Below are 16,098 nucleotides of genomic sequence, written 5' to 3' on the forward strand. Positions count from 1 at the left end.
CTGTCCCCCCCCCCTTTCATTACTTTATCCCATCTTACAATTTTCACCTCGGCAGCGACTCTTCAAACCCAAGCCATGCACCCAACACATAGTGTAAAAACTGCCCGACTGTGCCGGCTCCAACTTTCAACGTGTGTAATTCCGACGTCATATTATCTAGGCCTCAACCGCTGGCCGTCCTTGGCAGCATGCAGTCAATCAAAGTCAACCAGAGCGACAAAGATACCAAGACATGCTTAAACTCCATCATAACTACGCTACGTGCATTACTGGCTCCGATCTCAATCAAGTCTCGCCTTGTCTCTGACCCATGGGTATCTTCTCTGCTTACCCACTCGAGCCCAACATGGAAGGGTCGGTCTAGACCTAGAACTAGGATCAGCTTGTTTTGTTATTTTCCTTTTTACGTTACTGTCGAACCCCCGCTTGTCAATAAGAATGGTACGCTCGATAGAACTGATCAAAGCCTCGAGCGAACGAATCCAATCACGATCTCAGCCGAGATAGGTGGCCCACCTTCAGCGCTTCCCACTACCGTAGGGCTTTTCTCGGGACACTTCTCCCGCCGCGGGGGGGATTTCCTCTTTTGGAAACACGCACCATGTGCTGCCGAACGGCTTCTGAGCCGCCACTAATGACACCTGGTTTTGCCAGGATATGCTCTGGATGGATGCGTGTGTTCCTTGTTGAATACGTACGGCTCGATTATGAGAGCCAGAAGTTTTGCTATTGACTATTTTCTTCCAAATTTCCCGGCTACAGTGAGGAACTCATCCGTTAACGATCTCGACCACCGTTACTTTCGGCACATCAATCAACAAGGGACAGCAAACAACCACCACCACAATCGCATGGCATCTGGTTTCCTTTCAAGAAGAGCATATGACTGAAGCTATCTGGCTCGCCTAAGCAAGCTGTCAGTGTTCGTTCGCTCGCTACCGGCTGCGGCCGACACGGGAACATATCACGCCCACACCCCAGACATTTTCTTCAGTACGTTCCACCCAAAAAAGCGCGGGCGTTATCATGCCGTCAAGCAGCTTTTTTTTTCGGTGCTTGCCCAGTACGGGTCCAGGCCCGGGGAGGTGGGACAAGATAATCTAAATGTAACCCTCTTTGCCATGTTGGCATCTATCAGTAGAGTGGCGCTTCACACTCAACCCTCCTAAAGGCGGTGCTCTTCTTGGCATACACAGGGTCAGGAGGCCTTCTTTCTCGGCCAAACTTCAACGGGAAATGATGTTTTGATCAACTTTACCTCGCAATGTTCCAGACCGATGCTGCGCGGACAAAGACACTGCAGGTTTCCTAATGTCGCCGGCTCCGTGCTCTACCATATGGCGCCTTACGTTCATCGGTTCCAGACACATAACGTTTTTGGTTATCGCTCCACCGCCGCGTCTTTTCCCTCCTATCAAAGACGCTTTGACGAGCTCTCTTCTCCATCAAGCGCGTCTGTGACCATGGCGATTCGGGACGGGGGTCCGGCTATAAATCTCTTCTGTTTTGTCGACCATGATCTGGGGGGCCTTTGAACCAACTTCTAGGAACCGAGGCTGTTATGCATATCCGCGTCAGAACTTCACTGGGGATTGTGCATACCACGATGACTACAATCAGGGACGCTGGTTGATTTTTCCATCGAGCGGCGCTATTTTCCATGTCACTCGGCGGTCTCTGATTTTGCCATTGCAGTTGAAACCCTCGTAGGTTGATCTAAAGATAAGGGCCTGACAAGACAAGGGCTCGGTTCTAGAGCCGTTTGTTTCGCAAGCATTGCTTTTTTTTTCGACCCGAGTCTGAAGTAAGTTATCTGCCTTGATGAAATTTTGGGTCTGCTGGGGCAAATACCTACTGGTTCTCTTCTGAACTAATATGTTGTTAATACTGCGGGCATCCGTTGTTCCATGGGGCATGCACATTGTGACAGGCAGGTGAAGTCATCGGCTGGGAGCATGATGCAATTCGGAGCGCGCAACAGTGCCTCCAAAGCATGCAGACATATAATGTTGCCATCTCTTGGGACGGGAGAATCGGGGCGCCGTCGGCTGAGCATCCCGTTGTCCCTACCGCTCTTGTGTTTTCCCACCAAGGCTCGACCTCTCTGTAATTTGACTGCAGCGAATTGACTAATTTCACAGCCGTCCCGACACATGGGTAGTGTGGAATACCCCAGGTTCCTTGTTCCAGGGCATAATCAGGCATCGCTTTACTGCCCGACTATTCACATCCGGCAGGTGGCACTGCGCCTGCGTTCTGGAGTTGTTTAGCAATCAGCAATACAATATGTGCCGACACGGGTTGTGGTTGGAATATATCACCCCTCCTCTATTGTTATAACCTTTTTTGAACTTTGCGGCAGTTGGAGCGATTGACAGCGGCTCATGGCCAACTGGCGATGCAAGTGGTACAGGCCGTTGGTCGTGTCGTCAATAGGAAAGTAGTAGCCAGCAGTCATCCCTCTATCCCCCATATTGACTGCATCTGTGGGGTAAATCGCCGATGCATCACTGACATGGCGGCATTCCAGCTATTATAGTAGAGCTTGCCTGGCAGTTGGATCAGGTGCCGTCCCCCATTTCTTGTAGGGCCTATTTAGCCAGCTTTAGCCGGATTGTTTCGACTACCGGTGCTGCCGATTGTGGCATCCCTCTTGGAGCCCAAAAAGGACGACTTCAGCGCAGGGCACACGCTACGAAGTAATCTCTTGGTGGATAACCATGGTACGATGGCACCCTCAACCAAACCTTAAAGCCCTTGGAACGGACATGCTTTGTCAGACCTGACAGACCAGGCCCAGCTCCCGGTCCAAGGATTTGGATTATTATTGCGCTACCTCGAGTGTTCGTTGCGTACGCGAGTGCGTCCATTCAATTTCTTGCCCACATATCCGATTGTATCCACTTGCAGCCGATGGGCAATCTATCAAAATTCTCCGGGGGGTGTTCATTAAACCGCGTAGCTATGGTATTTGGTAAGTGCCTTGATTGTCTGCCTGCCTTGGTCATGGGTGCGCTGGATGGTATGGCTGCGTGTTTGCATTTCCACCACTGCCATGATTGCTGACAACACTTGAAAGACAGACAATTCTGTCGGCACCCGTTTATTTCCGTTTGATATATAGAAGAGAGAAAAGAAAAAAGAACAAAAAAAAAAAAAAAAAAGTGGCAGTAGAATGTCTGGCCACTTCATAGTCACACACCCTCCTTATCTGGTTCATTCACTTCGTATTGCAAGCCTACAGCTTGGTTGACGGCAGATTTTCTATTTGTTTCTACAATTTTACTTTCACGCCCTTAGGGTTGCTTGCATGGTGGCCCAACGCCGCTTTCAGAATGTGGACCGGTTTGCCAAGAAGAGCGACGCGCCATGCTTGTTCATATTTGCGCCGAGGTAGGCAAGCAAATCTTCCCCTTTTGTTGTTTGATTGCTACTACCTACAGTAGGTTTTCCGAGTCCCAGGCGCAAGCAAGCAACAAGATTGCCTCATAGTAGCATCGAGGGGCTGATTGACTGCAAATCCCCCTGTTCGGCTCGTTGCGAGCGGCGGGTATGCGGTATAACGGACCTCCGAGGTAAGTTGGCCTATGAGTGGCTCCTCCATGTTGATATCCAGTCACCCATATAGGATTCCATCCGTGACCCCTTTTAAGGTATATTTCTGGCTGACGCGGGATCGATTGTGGTGGTAATGGTAGTGGTGGGCCAGCGGCAGTGCGCTTCCGGGGGGGAGAAATCAAGACGGGCGGATGTCATATTCAAAAAGTGAATCACTGACGACCCTCAACAATCTTGACTCCCGGGAAGCGAGGCGGTGCTTTGCTCGGTTCTTTGCTTGGCTGGGATGTGGGCTCTGGGGGTGGGATGGAAATGCAGCTACGTACAGATATCTAATCTGCTTGCATCTCGACTTCATAAAAGCCCTTTCCCATGTTCTCTACATCATGCATAGCTGCACTCACTATCCATGTCCTGTCACCTTCCATCATCTACTTGAGCCAATGTGCAGCTGGTAGTGTCGTCACAGTTAAATAATACCATACAAGAGTTACAACTTGTTATCAACTCTTGTTCTTTAACAAAGACTCTTCTTCAACAGTCCTCCCTTGGCGCTTTTTTTATTTTATTTTTTATTTTTTTATCAAATTTGTTTTATAATCTGTCCTTGAAAAACTGGTCTATTTCACTCGTGCACGCAACATGGCACAAGATGCAGCAGGCGGCGGCTCGCACGGGGCCGCTGGGGGTAGCGGCGGACCATATCCGGCCGCTCTGGAGATCAGGTTGGCAGCCAGGAGGCTCGTCAACTTTGAGGTAGCCACCATATACGCCACCTTCCTGGCGTCACTCATGGGCATATTCATCATCACGCACCTCGCCGGACGTGTAATTGTGAGGATCCAGCAATCAAAGTCGATGCCGTCGTTTCCACGATTCATCTCCCGGCCATTTACCGTCGTGTCCAGGTGAGTTTATTCATGTGGTCTTGAATATCGAGCTGTTGGGGTTTTTGCCTCCCCCCCTTTTTTTTGGTTGTGATATGTCAAGGGGAAAGGATGGTGGTTGCTGACGAGACCTCGACAAACAGGACGTTTAGAAACATTGCCCTGCGCAAAATACCACTCTTCTACTCGGGTGGGCATGGGCTACTGGTCGCCATATACTTGGTTATGAATGTGGCCATGTGCATCATCAAGGTCGACTTTAGCAGCTATAGCAACGTCGCCGCCAGGCTAGGCTGGTATGTCTAACCACCTTACATCAACTCAAAAAGAGGGACAATTTTTTCTGCGTGTACAGGGGCTGGCGTAACTGACAAGATGATGCGAGGGGGAAAAAAAAAACATGAACAGGCTGACGACATGCAATCTTGCTCTGGTCGTATTCCTCGCCCTCAAAAACACGCCGCTGGCGTTCCTGACGGCCTACTCGCACGAAAGGCTCAACAACCTACACCAGATGGCCGGCTGCGTCACCTTTCTGATGGTGGTCCTGCACTCCATGCTGTACACGCTGGTGTTTACAAAGTCCAACAGGTTCGAGAAGCTCAGGGAGCCCGAGCAGATTGCGGGCATCGTGGCTAGCTTTGCCTTTTTGGTTCTTGTTGGTAGCGCTATTACTATGCGACGATTCTGGTATGTTATTTTTTTGTTTTTACTCTTTCTTTCTTCTTTCCCCTTGATACCACTCGCGGTATGGATCAAACAAACAAAAAAAAAGCCCCCGAGGCGACGCTGACACACGGAAACTATATACAGCTACGAGCTCTTTTACGCAACGCACATAATCTCATTCATGGTGGCTATTGTCGCGTTCGCGCTGCACCGACCCCAGTTCAAAGACGTGATACTGTACATCATCCTCGTCATCGTCGGCGCGTGGGCCGTCGACCGCCTGATCCGGCTCGGGCGCATGATGGCCAACAGCGTCAACCAGTCGGCGACGGTCCACCCGCTGCCCGACGGCGGCACGCGCATCGTGCTGTCCAAGCGGCCGCTGGGCAGCCAGGCCGGCAAGCACTGCTTCCTGTGGATCCCGGGGATCCGCGCCCTCGAGGCTCACCCCTTCACCATGATCAGCTCGGACCCGGTCGAGTTCGTGGCAAAGTCGTACGACGGCTTCACGCGCGACCTGCACAGGTACGCCGTCGCGAACCCGGGCGGCAGGCTGTGGGCCTCGGTCGACGGGCCCTACGGCACCTTTTCCGACCCGATGCGCTTCGACAAGATCGTCCTCATCGCGGGCGGGAGCGGCGCCTCGTTCGTCTTTGGCCTCGCTACGAACCTGCTCGAGCGCATGGGTCCCGACTCGACCAGGAGTATCGAGCTCATCTGGGCCGTCAAGACGCATGGTGAGTTTGCTTTTGCACTGGGTCACTCACTGTTGATGCTTGCCCGTGTGACGATACTTTTTTTTTTTTTTTTTTTGGAAACTAAACTAATCATAAGATGATGATATATCCAGAGAACCTACTGTGGTACGCAGAGCATCTGAGGACGCTTTACGATCACGTAAACTCGCCAAAAGTAGGTGACACATCTCGAATCATAAAAACAAAACAAAAAAAAAAAAGAAACTCCCAAATATCCGACATCCTCTATACCGAGATTATATGCTGACCGCGACCTGCCGCTACCCCAGTGCAAAGTCTCTCTCTACGTCTCCCGCATGCCCTCGTCTGCGAGCTCTTCGCACATTGAGTTCTCGGCCCGCGCCCAGATCGCAATCGACGGCCAGAAAGTCGACGCGGGCCCCGCCTCCCCGGATCTGGAAAAGGTGCTAGAGGGCGAGAAGCCAGCAGCAGCAGCAGCAGCAGAAGCAAAGCAGGCCGCCGCCGCCGACGCCAGCGACGAAAAGAAGGACAACATTCAAGAATTCCATTCCGCAGCGCCGGGCGACATGGAGACGTCGGACGAGGACAGGAACAGCAGCAGCCACGACAACAGCACCATCATCCTCCAGCAAGAAAAACAACAGCGGCAATCCGCCACTTCCGCGACAAAACAGCAGCAGCAGCAGCAGCAGCATGGCAGCTACGACGCCGAGGCGCGCTACTGCACCTCGTCGGCGTCGTCGACGGCTCCCCTCCGCCACACCGTCACGCCCGGCCGCCCTCCCGCAGAGGTCCTGATCCGCAGCGCGGTCGAGGCCACGCCCGCGGACCAGCGCGTGCTCGTCGTCGCGTGCGGGCCCGACTCGCTCATGCGCGCCGCCCGGGACACGGCCGCCAGCTGCATCAGGCTAGATGGGCCTGAGGTGGAGCTTCATTGTGAGCAGTTTGGGTGGTGATTTTTTTTTTTTTTCTTTCCTCTTTTTTCTCTCTTACTCTCTATTTACGACGTCATGTTTTTTTTTTTTTTTTTCTTGAGTGTATATGGGACTTGATTGTGTGGGACCGACGGGTTCTTTTAGACAGTAGCGCTGTTTTCTTGGGTTTTATTATCATTTTAACAAAGTTTCTTGTTTTTTCTTGGTTTTTGTCTTCTGCTCTTTCGGCGGAGGAGGTTATCTCTGGGGCTACCGGAATCTCTTTTTCAATTAGTTTAGGTATAATGATGATTGAATGGGCAGGTTGTGTCAATACAGGGAACAGCCGACAGAAAGAAAGAGAAGAGAGAAAAAGAAAAAAAAATCCGATGTTTTGTGTACTCAGCCTTGTTGCCCCTGTTTCGATACCTTTTTCGGTTGTGAGGCCTCAACTCGAAGGGGTCTACTTGTATGTTCATCACCTTACTCAGGAGTAGTATCCGTGTATGTGGGATTGCATGGCAAGCCTGTGGGCCTGTGGCAAACGTCCGCGGGCCCCCCTCCGGCCCCCCCCAAAACGACGGACGTTCCGACTCAGCAACCAACCAACCAACCCCCCATGGTCTGGCCTGGCTCGCTCGCCAAGTCGGTAAATGCCGTTGTCGACCCGCTGATATGATCCCCTGGCCATGGGTAGGTATACCAACCCAGCGCACTGGGTCTAGCATCTAAGCTCACCTAGTCTAGTCTAAACAACCCCCCCTTCCTCTTTTGCCACGGTTGAAGGGAACGACCTATAAGCGAGGAGACAGTGCTGGGAATACGAGACTATACTACATAACATTTTCCGGTGACAAGGAACATGCAAGAAAGTGGAAAAAGAGAACAAAGAATCGGATGAAGAAACTGACAGATGGAGATACATGCGAAAAAAAAAGGGGGTATCTCGAGTTAAGGAGAAGAGGAGACAGAAGATGGGAACGATTTTGCAGAGAAAAATAAAACCCGACAAAGCGAATCCAACTTGCGATGTTAACTATACACTGAAGAGAATTTAAAACTTCAAGACAAGGAAGAGTAGTAACACAAGTGCTTCTTAATAGAAACCCCAAACATGAAAAATAGAAAAGTAAATATACAACCGAGGAAAAAGAAAAAAAACTTTTATATATCGAAAATGGAAACTTTAGACAAAGGAAATGATAAAAGAAAACGCAGCGAGTGGTAGCTCCCGGGCATATTAGGAAAAGCAAACACAAGAAAAAGAAAAAAGAAACAAACAAAGAAAAGACGATAACGTATTTCCTATAGATGTACACGCAAGATGGCCTCTCGCCATTCCGCTTCGTGACAAGCAAAATAAACGCTGCCACCCAATGATGAATACGATGACGCTCCATGATAATGCAATAAGAAGAAACAAGACAGTCGGTGTAAACGCAGAAACATACAGAGGGAAAAAAAAAAAGCAAATCCTTTTTTTAAAACAAATTAGAAATCAAAAAAGGGGAATCCTCGCTTCGTTCCATCATTAAGGAATTTCAGCCTCCTAGCTTGTACTCAAAGTACCATTAACCAGGGGGGAGATGAAGGACGAATAAAAGATTCGGGGTGGTGGAAGTGTGCTTTGTCTTGAGGAAAATGGTATGTATGAGACTTGATGCCAAGGAGAGTTGTGTGGATGTCGATGTTTCTCAAAACATCTCGCGCCGGTCCCCGTCAAGTCTAGTCAAGACAGCCAGGACATCGGCAATGATGTTTCCAGAGCTGCTGGCGCTGCAGTCTAGCTCGATCTGACGACGTGCTAGGCCGATGACTCCAGCCCATCGACCATCCTGGACGAGAGTGTCGACAGCCGCATCATCTGTCGGCTGTAATGAGGCCGTCAGATGCAACCATTCGCGAGCGTCTTGCTCGGAAGACGCGTTGGGGTCGTTGCTAATGCTCCCGTCGACTCCCGCCGCCGCTCCGGTACCGCATGCCCAGCAGATCAAGGTGCAAACAAATATGCCCCAGTAGTCGGTCAAGGCACCAATGGTAGGCCTGCCAGATGACGGGGTGGACAGGAAATCGGCGAGCGCCCTGGCGGCGTAGACAACCGCTCGTGATGCCGACTTGTCAAAATGCCCTGCTGTCTTCGACAAGTTTGAGTCGAGAGCTTTTAGGGATGCAGTCCACTGTCGAACGCGGCCCTGCTGATAAGGAAGGTTTTTGTGATGAAAGTTTCCTGGAGAACCGGTGACGGCTAGAAGCTCGTGAAGTGGCGTGTGGTGAAGTGCCAGGTAGGTGTTTGCAATGGGAGAGTAGCGGAATAGTTTCGCAATACGTTCCTCGACCTGGAAGGCTGCCGAATACGAGACAGGTTGGGCTGTGAACTGGTCAGAACCAGTAGCCAACGACGTCTGATCCGGTAACTTCCAACCATTCGATGCTTCCGAATGTGGCGGCGGGATACTGCCGGACTGGGTTGTGTAGTTTCTGTTGCTTCCCCCACTGCCCAGGACGCGTTTGGGAAGGCGTAGAGTCTCGGCCGCCAGGATGAGAAACTGGTCAAACGACCTCTGTGGTCCGTTCCTTGTAGCCATGCTACTCCCATCCTCGGGCAGCATGGCGGCAACGGCCTCGGAGTGAGGCATGGGCATGGGCATGCCGGCGGCGGGATTAGCGCTAAGAATCGCATCCCACTCCTCAGCGGAGCTGGCATCCCAAAGGGCCTGGCTCGGACCCGTAAAAGCGAGAGGCGGGGCGCTGCCTGGCTCCGACGTGTTGAAATCTCGGGTGCGCGAGGTCTGGTGGTAGAAGGACGCATGGACGTCGAGAACAAAGCAGGAGCTGGCGAGTCGTCTATAGGATTCCTTGGCCAACCAGTTGCGCCAGCGGGTTTGTGCTGAAATGTGGGGGTTGCTCTGGGCCGTGAGAGCAGGATCGAAGAGAGAGTGGACCTGGTCGATAGCCTGAAACTGGTCTGAGCATCGCTGTTCCTGAGTGATGTAGGCTGGAAAAGTTGACGACTTGAAAAAAAACGGCTGCACCGCACGGTGGTCTGCCGAAAACGACAAAGACACAGAAGAAGATGTCGAGGAAAAGGAAGAAGCAAGAGACTGGAAGCTGGCTGCAGATCCCCTGCGGAAGCCAAGAGGGTGAAGTGAAGTGGGTGTATCCGAAGAGTCGGAGTACCAAGGAGAACAAGAGACAGTGGAGAAAGGTGAAGAAGAAGAAAGAGAAGAAGGAGAGCAAGGAGACAGCTGGACAGTAGGGAAGCCCAGTGTGGTATCGGCGCGGCGGCCCAAACATTGACGAAGAAACCCTGAGTGACTTACCCTCGAATACAGATTCTCGAACGGTTTCGAGGGCTGATGGACAAGGCGTTTGCCCCTGAAACGAGCGAGGTACTCGCACAAGATTATCGCCTGCATTGTCTGGAGGTTCCACTTTGGTATCTGCATACGAGGTTTGCGCGCGGTGGCCGTCAGCTACAGCTGCTTCCCGACGACGACCACGTAGAGTCATCGCTGCTTTGGCGCAGGGGAGATCCTACCCGCCTCACTTCCTCCCAAGCGTGCTTGTGAAGGATACTACTCCTTGCACGATGCGCCAGTCCATCCAGGCACTGGGCTCCAACCGCCGCCATGGCTGATCGCAAAATCATGTCGCCAGCCTCGTCTGACATACGCCGATGAACAAATGGGTACTCCGGACCAAGGCTGTCCCAGTAAACATCTTCGTATGCCGGCATGGCGTTGTGAATGTGTCGCGGGAGTGGGCTGGTCAGAGAAACGGAGGCGTTGGCACAGCCACTTCGGATCCGAGAGTTGGCAAACCCATTTGGCCCGGCACTGCCGTCATCTCCGCTCCCAAAACCAAAACCCGCTCCGTTGGAAGAAAAGCCGCCACCCGAGCTCGCGGTAATGCTTGGGCTAGGAGCAACCGTCATCATTGGCTTTTGGCGAGCCAGGCCCGAATTCATTCCCACACGATCCGCAGACATGACCGGCACTGGAGCGACAAGACCGCCCAAGAGCGACCCGTTGCGCATTTCCATACCAGATGGCAAGGAATCGCCTCGGCCTTGGTTACCGCGGGGGAAACTGGACGCCGGTGTCGAGCTTTCATCCATTGCCAACTGCAAGTGGTCTGCTTGGTCCATGGCCGGGTAAGGGACGATCGACTCGTCGAGAAAGTTGCCGTATGGATGACCAAACTCGGGATAAGCTGAAAACAGGGGCGGGCTCACAATGGAGCCGGGCGAATTTTGTCCCTGACTGTAGACGTAAGGAGCCGCCCAGGCGCCAGAAGATGTTGTTTCGACATTGAGCGCAGGGTATAATTGAGGGGAACTCTGTCTTGGCACCGCCCAAGGAGCGTTCAGAGCTCGGGGGTCGGACGGAGTAGAGTATGTACTACCGTCTGTCGACGATTGATACATCGGAGACAATGAGAGATCGGGTAATCCGGCTTCAGGAACATGGAGAGATGAGGATGAGCCCGAAAGGCCTTCTGTGACCACACAAAGCTGCCGCACTTCGCGAGGTGCCTGGTAGTTCACCGGGTTGAAAGTAATCTGGGTCGGCACGGAGTCATAAGCTGTGGGAACCGTAGAATAGCGTATCGTAGGGTTGTCTTGAGCCGAAGGTGACAGGGTATAGGCCGAGTTGAAATCCTGGGAAACACGTCGCGGTCCTGCGTCGATGCTGAAACGCCTGGAAACGTCAAACGGCGAAACCTGAGAGCTCAGGTTGCCAGCTGGACTGCTGTCAAAGCCGTGATGTAGCCTGGTATTATTGATATTTGGCGTTGAAGGCGCATCATTGGGTGCTGCCCCCGTGGGTGCTCCTGCTCCGGAGCCTGATCCGGATGTGGTTTGAGAGGCCCCTGACGAAGGTGCCTGGCGCAGAGTCACATTTGAAGTGTTTGCAGTATATGTCGTTGCTCGTCTACCAGGCCCTCCAGATGGCGACTGGTCCCTGCTTGGGCGGGATGGTGCCAGTGCCGAATCACCTTCCTGGCTAAAACGATTGCAATTGCGATGAGGTCAGTATCAGACAGACCAGTACCGAAGATGAAGAAGAAGAAGAAAAAAATCCCATTTCAAAATCAACTTACTGTTTCTGCTGATGTCTTGCAAGCAGGTCTGCCCGGTGGAAAGTGCGGTCACATCCTGGAACCAAGCATGAGTACTGCGGGGTTCCATGGCTGAGCTGATGCCGTCTATATATTGCGATTGGTGTTAGCCACCCCAATTCATACTACTAGTTTTGCCCACTGCGGCAACAAAACCAAGTTTTTGTTTCATATCAGACGTTTTGACATACCTTAGGTGCTCGGCTCTTGTAAAGGTCTAGAAATCATGAGGTTAGCGAGCTATTGTGCAAGGCCACACAGCGTCATGCGGCGAAAGTCCCATCAACCAGTTTGGAAATATCATATCCCCGTGTGACATACCTTGGCCGGCCTGCAAACATCACACACGTGAACAGGTTGGCCCTTCCTGGCGCGGCTGATGCGCCCAGTGATGGGGGTCAATCTGATGGGGGACTCCAAGTGCGTTTGCGGCTGCAATGGTCGGTTCGCAACACTCGACGCCTGGCCAGAGCTGTCAACAAAGCCACCCAGACTGGCGGCGCGCCCCGGTCCTCCTGTGGTTCCCATCCTCATGGGGGACAATGGGGAGTAGCCATGCTGATCCATCGTACTGGCGCTTGTGGTGCTGTGGCGGCGCAGGGCCGCAGGCCTTGCGGACAACGAGGTCGCTTCCGTGGGCCCTGGCTGAGTATCGGTTGAGCCAGTTTGGGGCGTTCCTGCCTCAGCAGACGACTGTCTTGAAGGGAGCGTAATGGTCACGAACTGTGTTTGCGGTGCTTGTGGTGGTGGTGGTGGTGGTGGTGGTGGCAACGATGGTGGTGGTCCTTCTATGATGGCTGATATCGCAGTCGGAGAGGTGTAAGGTCTGGTAGTAGCTGTCGTTGCTGTTGATATTACTGATCTTGTCGCCGGTATCAGTGGTGAACTTGTGTTGCCGAGGGTGCCTTGTCCTGATGGGGAGGCTTGTCTTTGATATGCCGAAGGATCAGGAACACGGGTCCCGGAGGTGGTTGCGAAGGATCCGACACCCTTTTTATCACGATGCGGATCTTCGTGGTCCACGTCCACATCCATAATGAATTTAAGACTTGACATGATGAGCGTCACCCGAAGTAGACGTGAGGTAGTAATCCAGACACAGCCCCCTGTACAAGTTTGCTTGCCGGAGAGCTACCCAGGCAAGCAAGAGAAGATGATAGGGTGGAAGAGAGGGTGCAGTGTGGTAAGGCAGAGGGGGGTGTCGATGTAGAGAAGGAAAGAAGGGAGGCTCAACTGCAAGAGGAGGAGGGAGTGAAAGAGTTGGATGGACGGGGAGGGTGAAAGAAAGGAAAGTAAACAAAAAAAAAGAATTGGAAAGAGAAAGAAAAGAGATGTTCACGCAGCAGCAAGAACAAGAATGAGAAGCACGCCCTCAGCCTTCTGACGGTGCGCAGCTGAGTGGAGGTGTGGTCAAAGAAACGGTTGCAGTGAGCTCACTGGTCTTGTTGCCGCGGCTAGAGCCAGAACCAGGGATAGAGAATAGAAGACGAAACGAGAAGAAAGAGAAAAGAAAAAAAAAGGTACAAGTCTTGACCTGCAGATTTCTCCATGAGCAATGAAACCTAGGAAAGAAAAAAAAAAGAGAAAAAAAAAAGTGTTGTACAAAGATAGCCTGCTAACGAAAGAGAAAGAGAAAAAAATAAAACGAAATAATAAAAAAAAGCGAGGCACAGCGAACAAGAGTCACCAAGATACAGTGTGTCTGGTCGAGGCTGAGGGGCAGGATACCGTTTCTGGAATGGCTGCGCTATAACAGTATCCCTGTAGTTGCAGCTGACAGGGGCGTCTCCAAATCAGGCACCACGCCAAGGGTTAATACCTTGTAGCAAAGTAAGATCGGGTACCCAGGTCAATCAGCGAACCTACTGCGCTTTCCCATGCATGTCCTTGAACCCTGCACTCGACCTCGTCGGCGCAGTCCCTCCATGGTGGTGTGGCGTGACGTGGGAGTACTGTATGTACCACACTGGAGTACAGTACTTTCGATGCTGACACCAGCGCAGCCTTGTCTTGTTATTTTCGGCTGCTGTATTGCTCTGTACATAGAAAGTCGCATTGACAGTCCAATCGAGATCAACTCCCCACGGCGCAAGCGAGCGTCTGGCGGCTAACTACCATCAAGCGCGTCCCGACTCGACTGCAGAGGAATATTTGTCCCGTTCCTGGATTGAGCAAGCTTGTCGTTCATGTGCCGCTTTGAATCAATACAACAATCTACTCAAAAAAAAAAATTCCCAGTTTGCGTTTTCAGCTGGCTGGCTGGCTTGCCAAGACCCAGAGCGCCCCGCCGACCTGCAATGTTATGGAGGCCCTCGAGAAACAACCCAGAAGGTAGGAAGGATCTCGGGAGCCCAGGTTCCCGGCCTTGTTGGGCCAAAAACGCAAGCAGATTCGCTCATGTATGTTCTGTTAATATTACCCTTCTCTTCCCTCTGACTGATTGACGAAACGGCCATGAGGTCAGGGCCCGCCGTTGAGTAGTATCGCCCGCCTTATGACCCCTGCTAGTGATTTCCATGAATAAGAACATGAACCTTGCAAGCAGCCCGCAATCAAGGCCAACGGTCGCAACCCTCCAGTCAGCATCAAAACTGACCATTCACTGCTCTCCAGGTGAGCTGTCTGAACGGGACGGTACAGGCCGAAAATTAGAACATTTGAAAAGTTCGCGTGCCCATTAGTTCATAGTTGGACCAAACAAGCGAGATGGGGGGTGAGATTTAACCCACTCAGACTTGGCATCAAAGGAGGGGCGCTGCTTACGTGCATATGCTTGCAGGAGAGAAAATACCCATTTTAGACGGGATTGCTGCTTATGTGTCACCCAGTGTTGAAGCTGCACCAAAGGATTTGTTTATTGCGTCAAGCTAGCTTTTATTTTCTCTTTCTCTCATTTTTTTTTCTCTCTCTCTCTCTCCGCCCTATGCTGCTATCTAGACTATAATAATTACTAGCTGTTTGACAGAGCTCTTGGTAATACTCCAGGGGGGTAGTTCGTGTCCAAGGTTGAAAGTCTGCGAGTTATCGTATCGATACATATCAATGTCTTTCCAAAGGTCGCCCAATGATAGAATACCTGCACGTGTCTGTTTTTGTCCGCCGGCATAGTCTGCACATAATTCTTTTCGGTCAAGACTGTTGCTAAATGTGGCAGACGCCAAATGCAAGACGACGTTGCAGCCCGTCGACCACTGGGAGCCCAAGGAAAGCTCTCTTTCACGATCCCCATGTCAATATCAAATACCCACTTGATTCTTTCTTTGGAATCAGCTTGCAGATGATGCCACGAGATCAAGATCTTGGGGATGTCTTGTGCATGTGTGCTCGTGGATACAATCCCCTTTCGGACGACGAATGGGATGGCACACTACCCAATGGGGAAAAGAAAGAAAAGAAAACAATAGACCAGGGGAACCAACCAGAAAAGAGGATTGAAGAAAACAAAAGGACTGCTAGTCGACTTACGACAGACCAGACGGGAATGAGATGAAGGGTCTGAGGTGAGGTCATCCTTCCCGGCTGCCGATGAAACGGTAGGGCTGGTCGCTGCGTATTGTTTTTTTTTTATTTGGGTGGGTGTACATGGTAGTACGAAGAGGGCAATCAATCACACACACCCTAGCCCTCCCCTGGGCATGTTTCCAGGTTCAGGCTGGTATTGGCGTTGTTGATTCTTTATTTTTGTTTAGACATAAACAAAAAAAAAGCACAAAGTACATCTAGACTTAGTCTAAAAGGATTTGAGACACGGAAATTTTCTCTTTAGCGCCAAAATTTACACATGGCACATCGATCGTCCTTGTTTCTCACCTTCACGATACAATGCATCATATGCGTGGATGGCTTCGAGTGGGGTAGCGTTGGCGTCAGCGAATCTTTCCTCCACATATCCATGACCATGTGTGCCGTGGTAGGTTTAGCGGCATGCCCCGCACATGACAACTGTACAGTAGATGGTCTATTTTAAGAGATGGATTTCCGATAGACCGTCATTGACAAGACATTCCATTTCCCAGTCCAAGTATGTATAACATTCCATCCAGCCTACATTATCACTAAGTACCCCGGCTATAGCCGACGATGCATAGCAAGAAGAAGAAGAAGGAAGAAGAAAAATCCCACCCGGGGAAATGCAATGATTTCCATCCTTACCGGAGTTCACGCACACGCCCTTCCATTCGCCAGGAATTCAAATCAAATCAAATCAATGGTCCATCAATCTCCTTTTTA

At 51.4% G+C, this 16,098-nt stretch overlaps 2 protein-coding genes across 2 annotated transcripts; one reads left to right on the forward strand and one right to left on the reverse strand.

The window, feature by feature from the left end:
* Positions 1 to 4,200: 4,200 nt before the first annotated feature.
* PpBr36_08121 (uncharacterized protein) lies at positions 4,201 to 6,789 on the forward strand (the record flags this gene model as incomplete). The annotated part of the gene is made up of 6 exons (XM_029895253.1): positions 4,201 to 4,466; positions 4,589 to 4,741; positions 4,854 to 5,135; positions 5,259 to 5,851; positions 5,965 to 6,026; positions 6,142 to 6,789. 6 exons carry the CDS (start codon positions 4,201 to 4,203, stop codon positions 6,787 to 6,789), a joined length of 2,004 nt encoding a protein of 667 aa, XP_029747516.1.
* A 1,652-nt stretch (positions 6,790 to 8,441) lies between these two features.
* Positions 8,442 to 12,924, reverse strand: PpBr36_08122 (uncharacterized protein; the record flags this gene model as incomplete). The annotated part of the gene is made up of 6 exons (XM_029895254.1): positions 8,442 to 9,728; positions 10,068 to 10,187; positions 10,286 to 11,753; positions 11,851 to 11,955; positions 12,060 to 12,085; positions 12,190 to 12,924. 6 exons carry the CDS (start codon positions 12,922 to 12,924, stop codon positions 8,442 to 8,444), a joined length of 3,741 nt encoding a protein of 1,246 aa, XP_029747519.1.
* Between the last annotated feature and the right edge of the window lie 3,174 nt (positions 12,925 to 16,098).

The sequence above is a fragment of the Pyricularia pennisetigena genome, chromosome 5, assembly GCF_004337985.1.
Source record: "Pyricularia pennisetigena strain Br36 chromosome 5, whole genome shotgun sequence".
NCBI classification, from domain to species: Eukaryota; Fungi; Ascomycota; class Sordariomycetes; order Magnaporthales; family Pyriculariaceae; genus Pyricularia; species Pyricularia pennisetigena.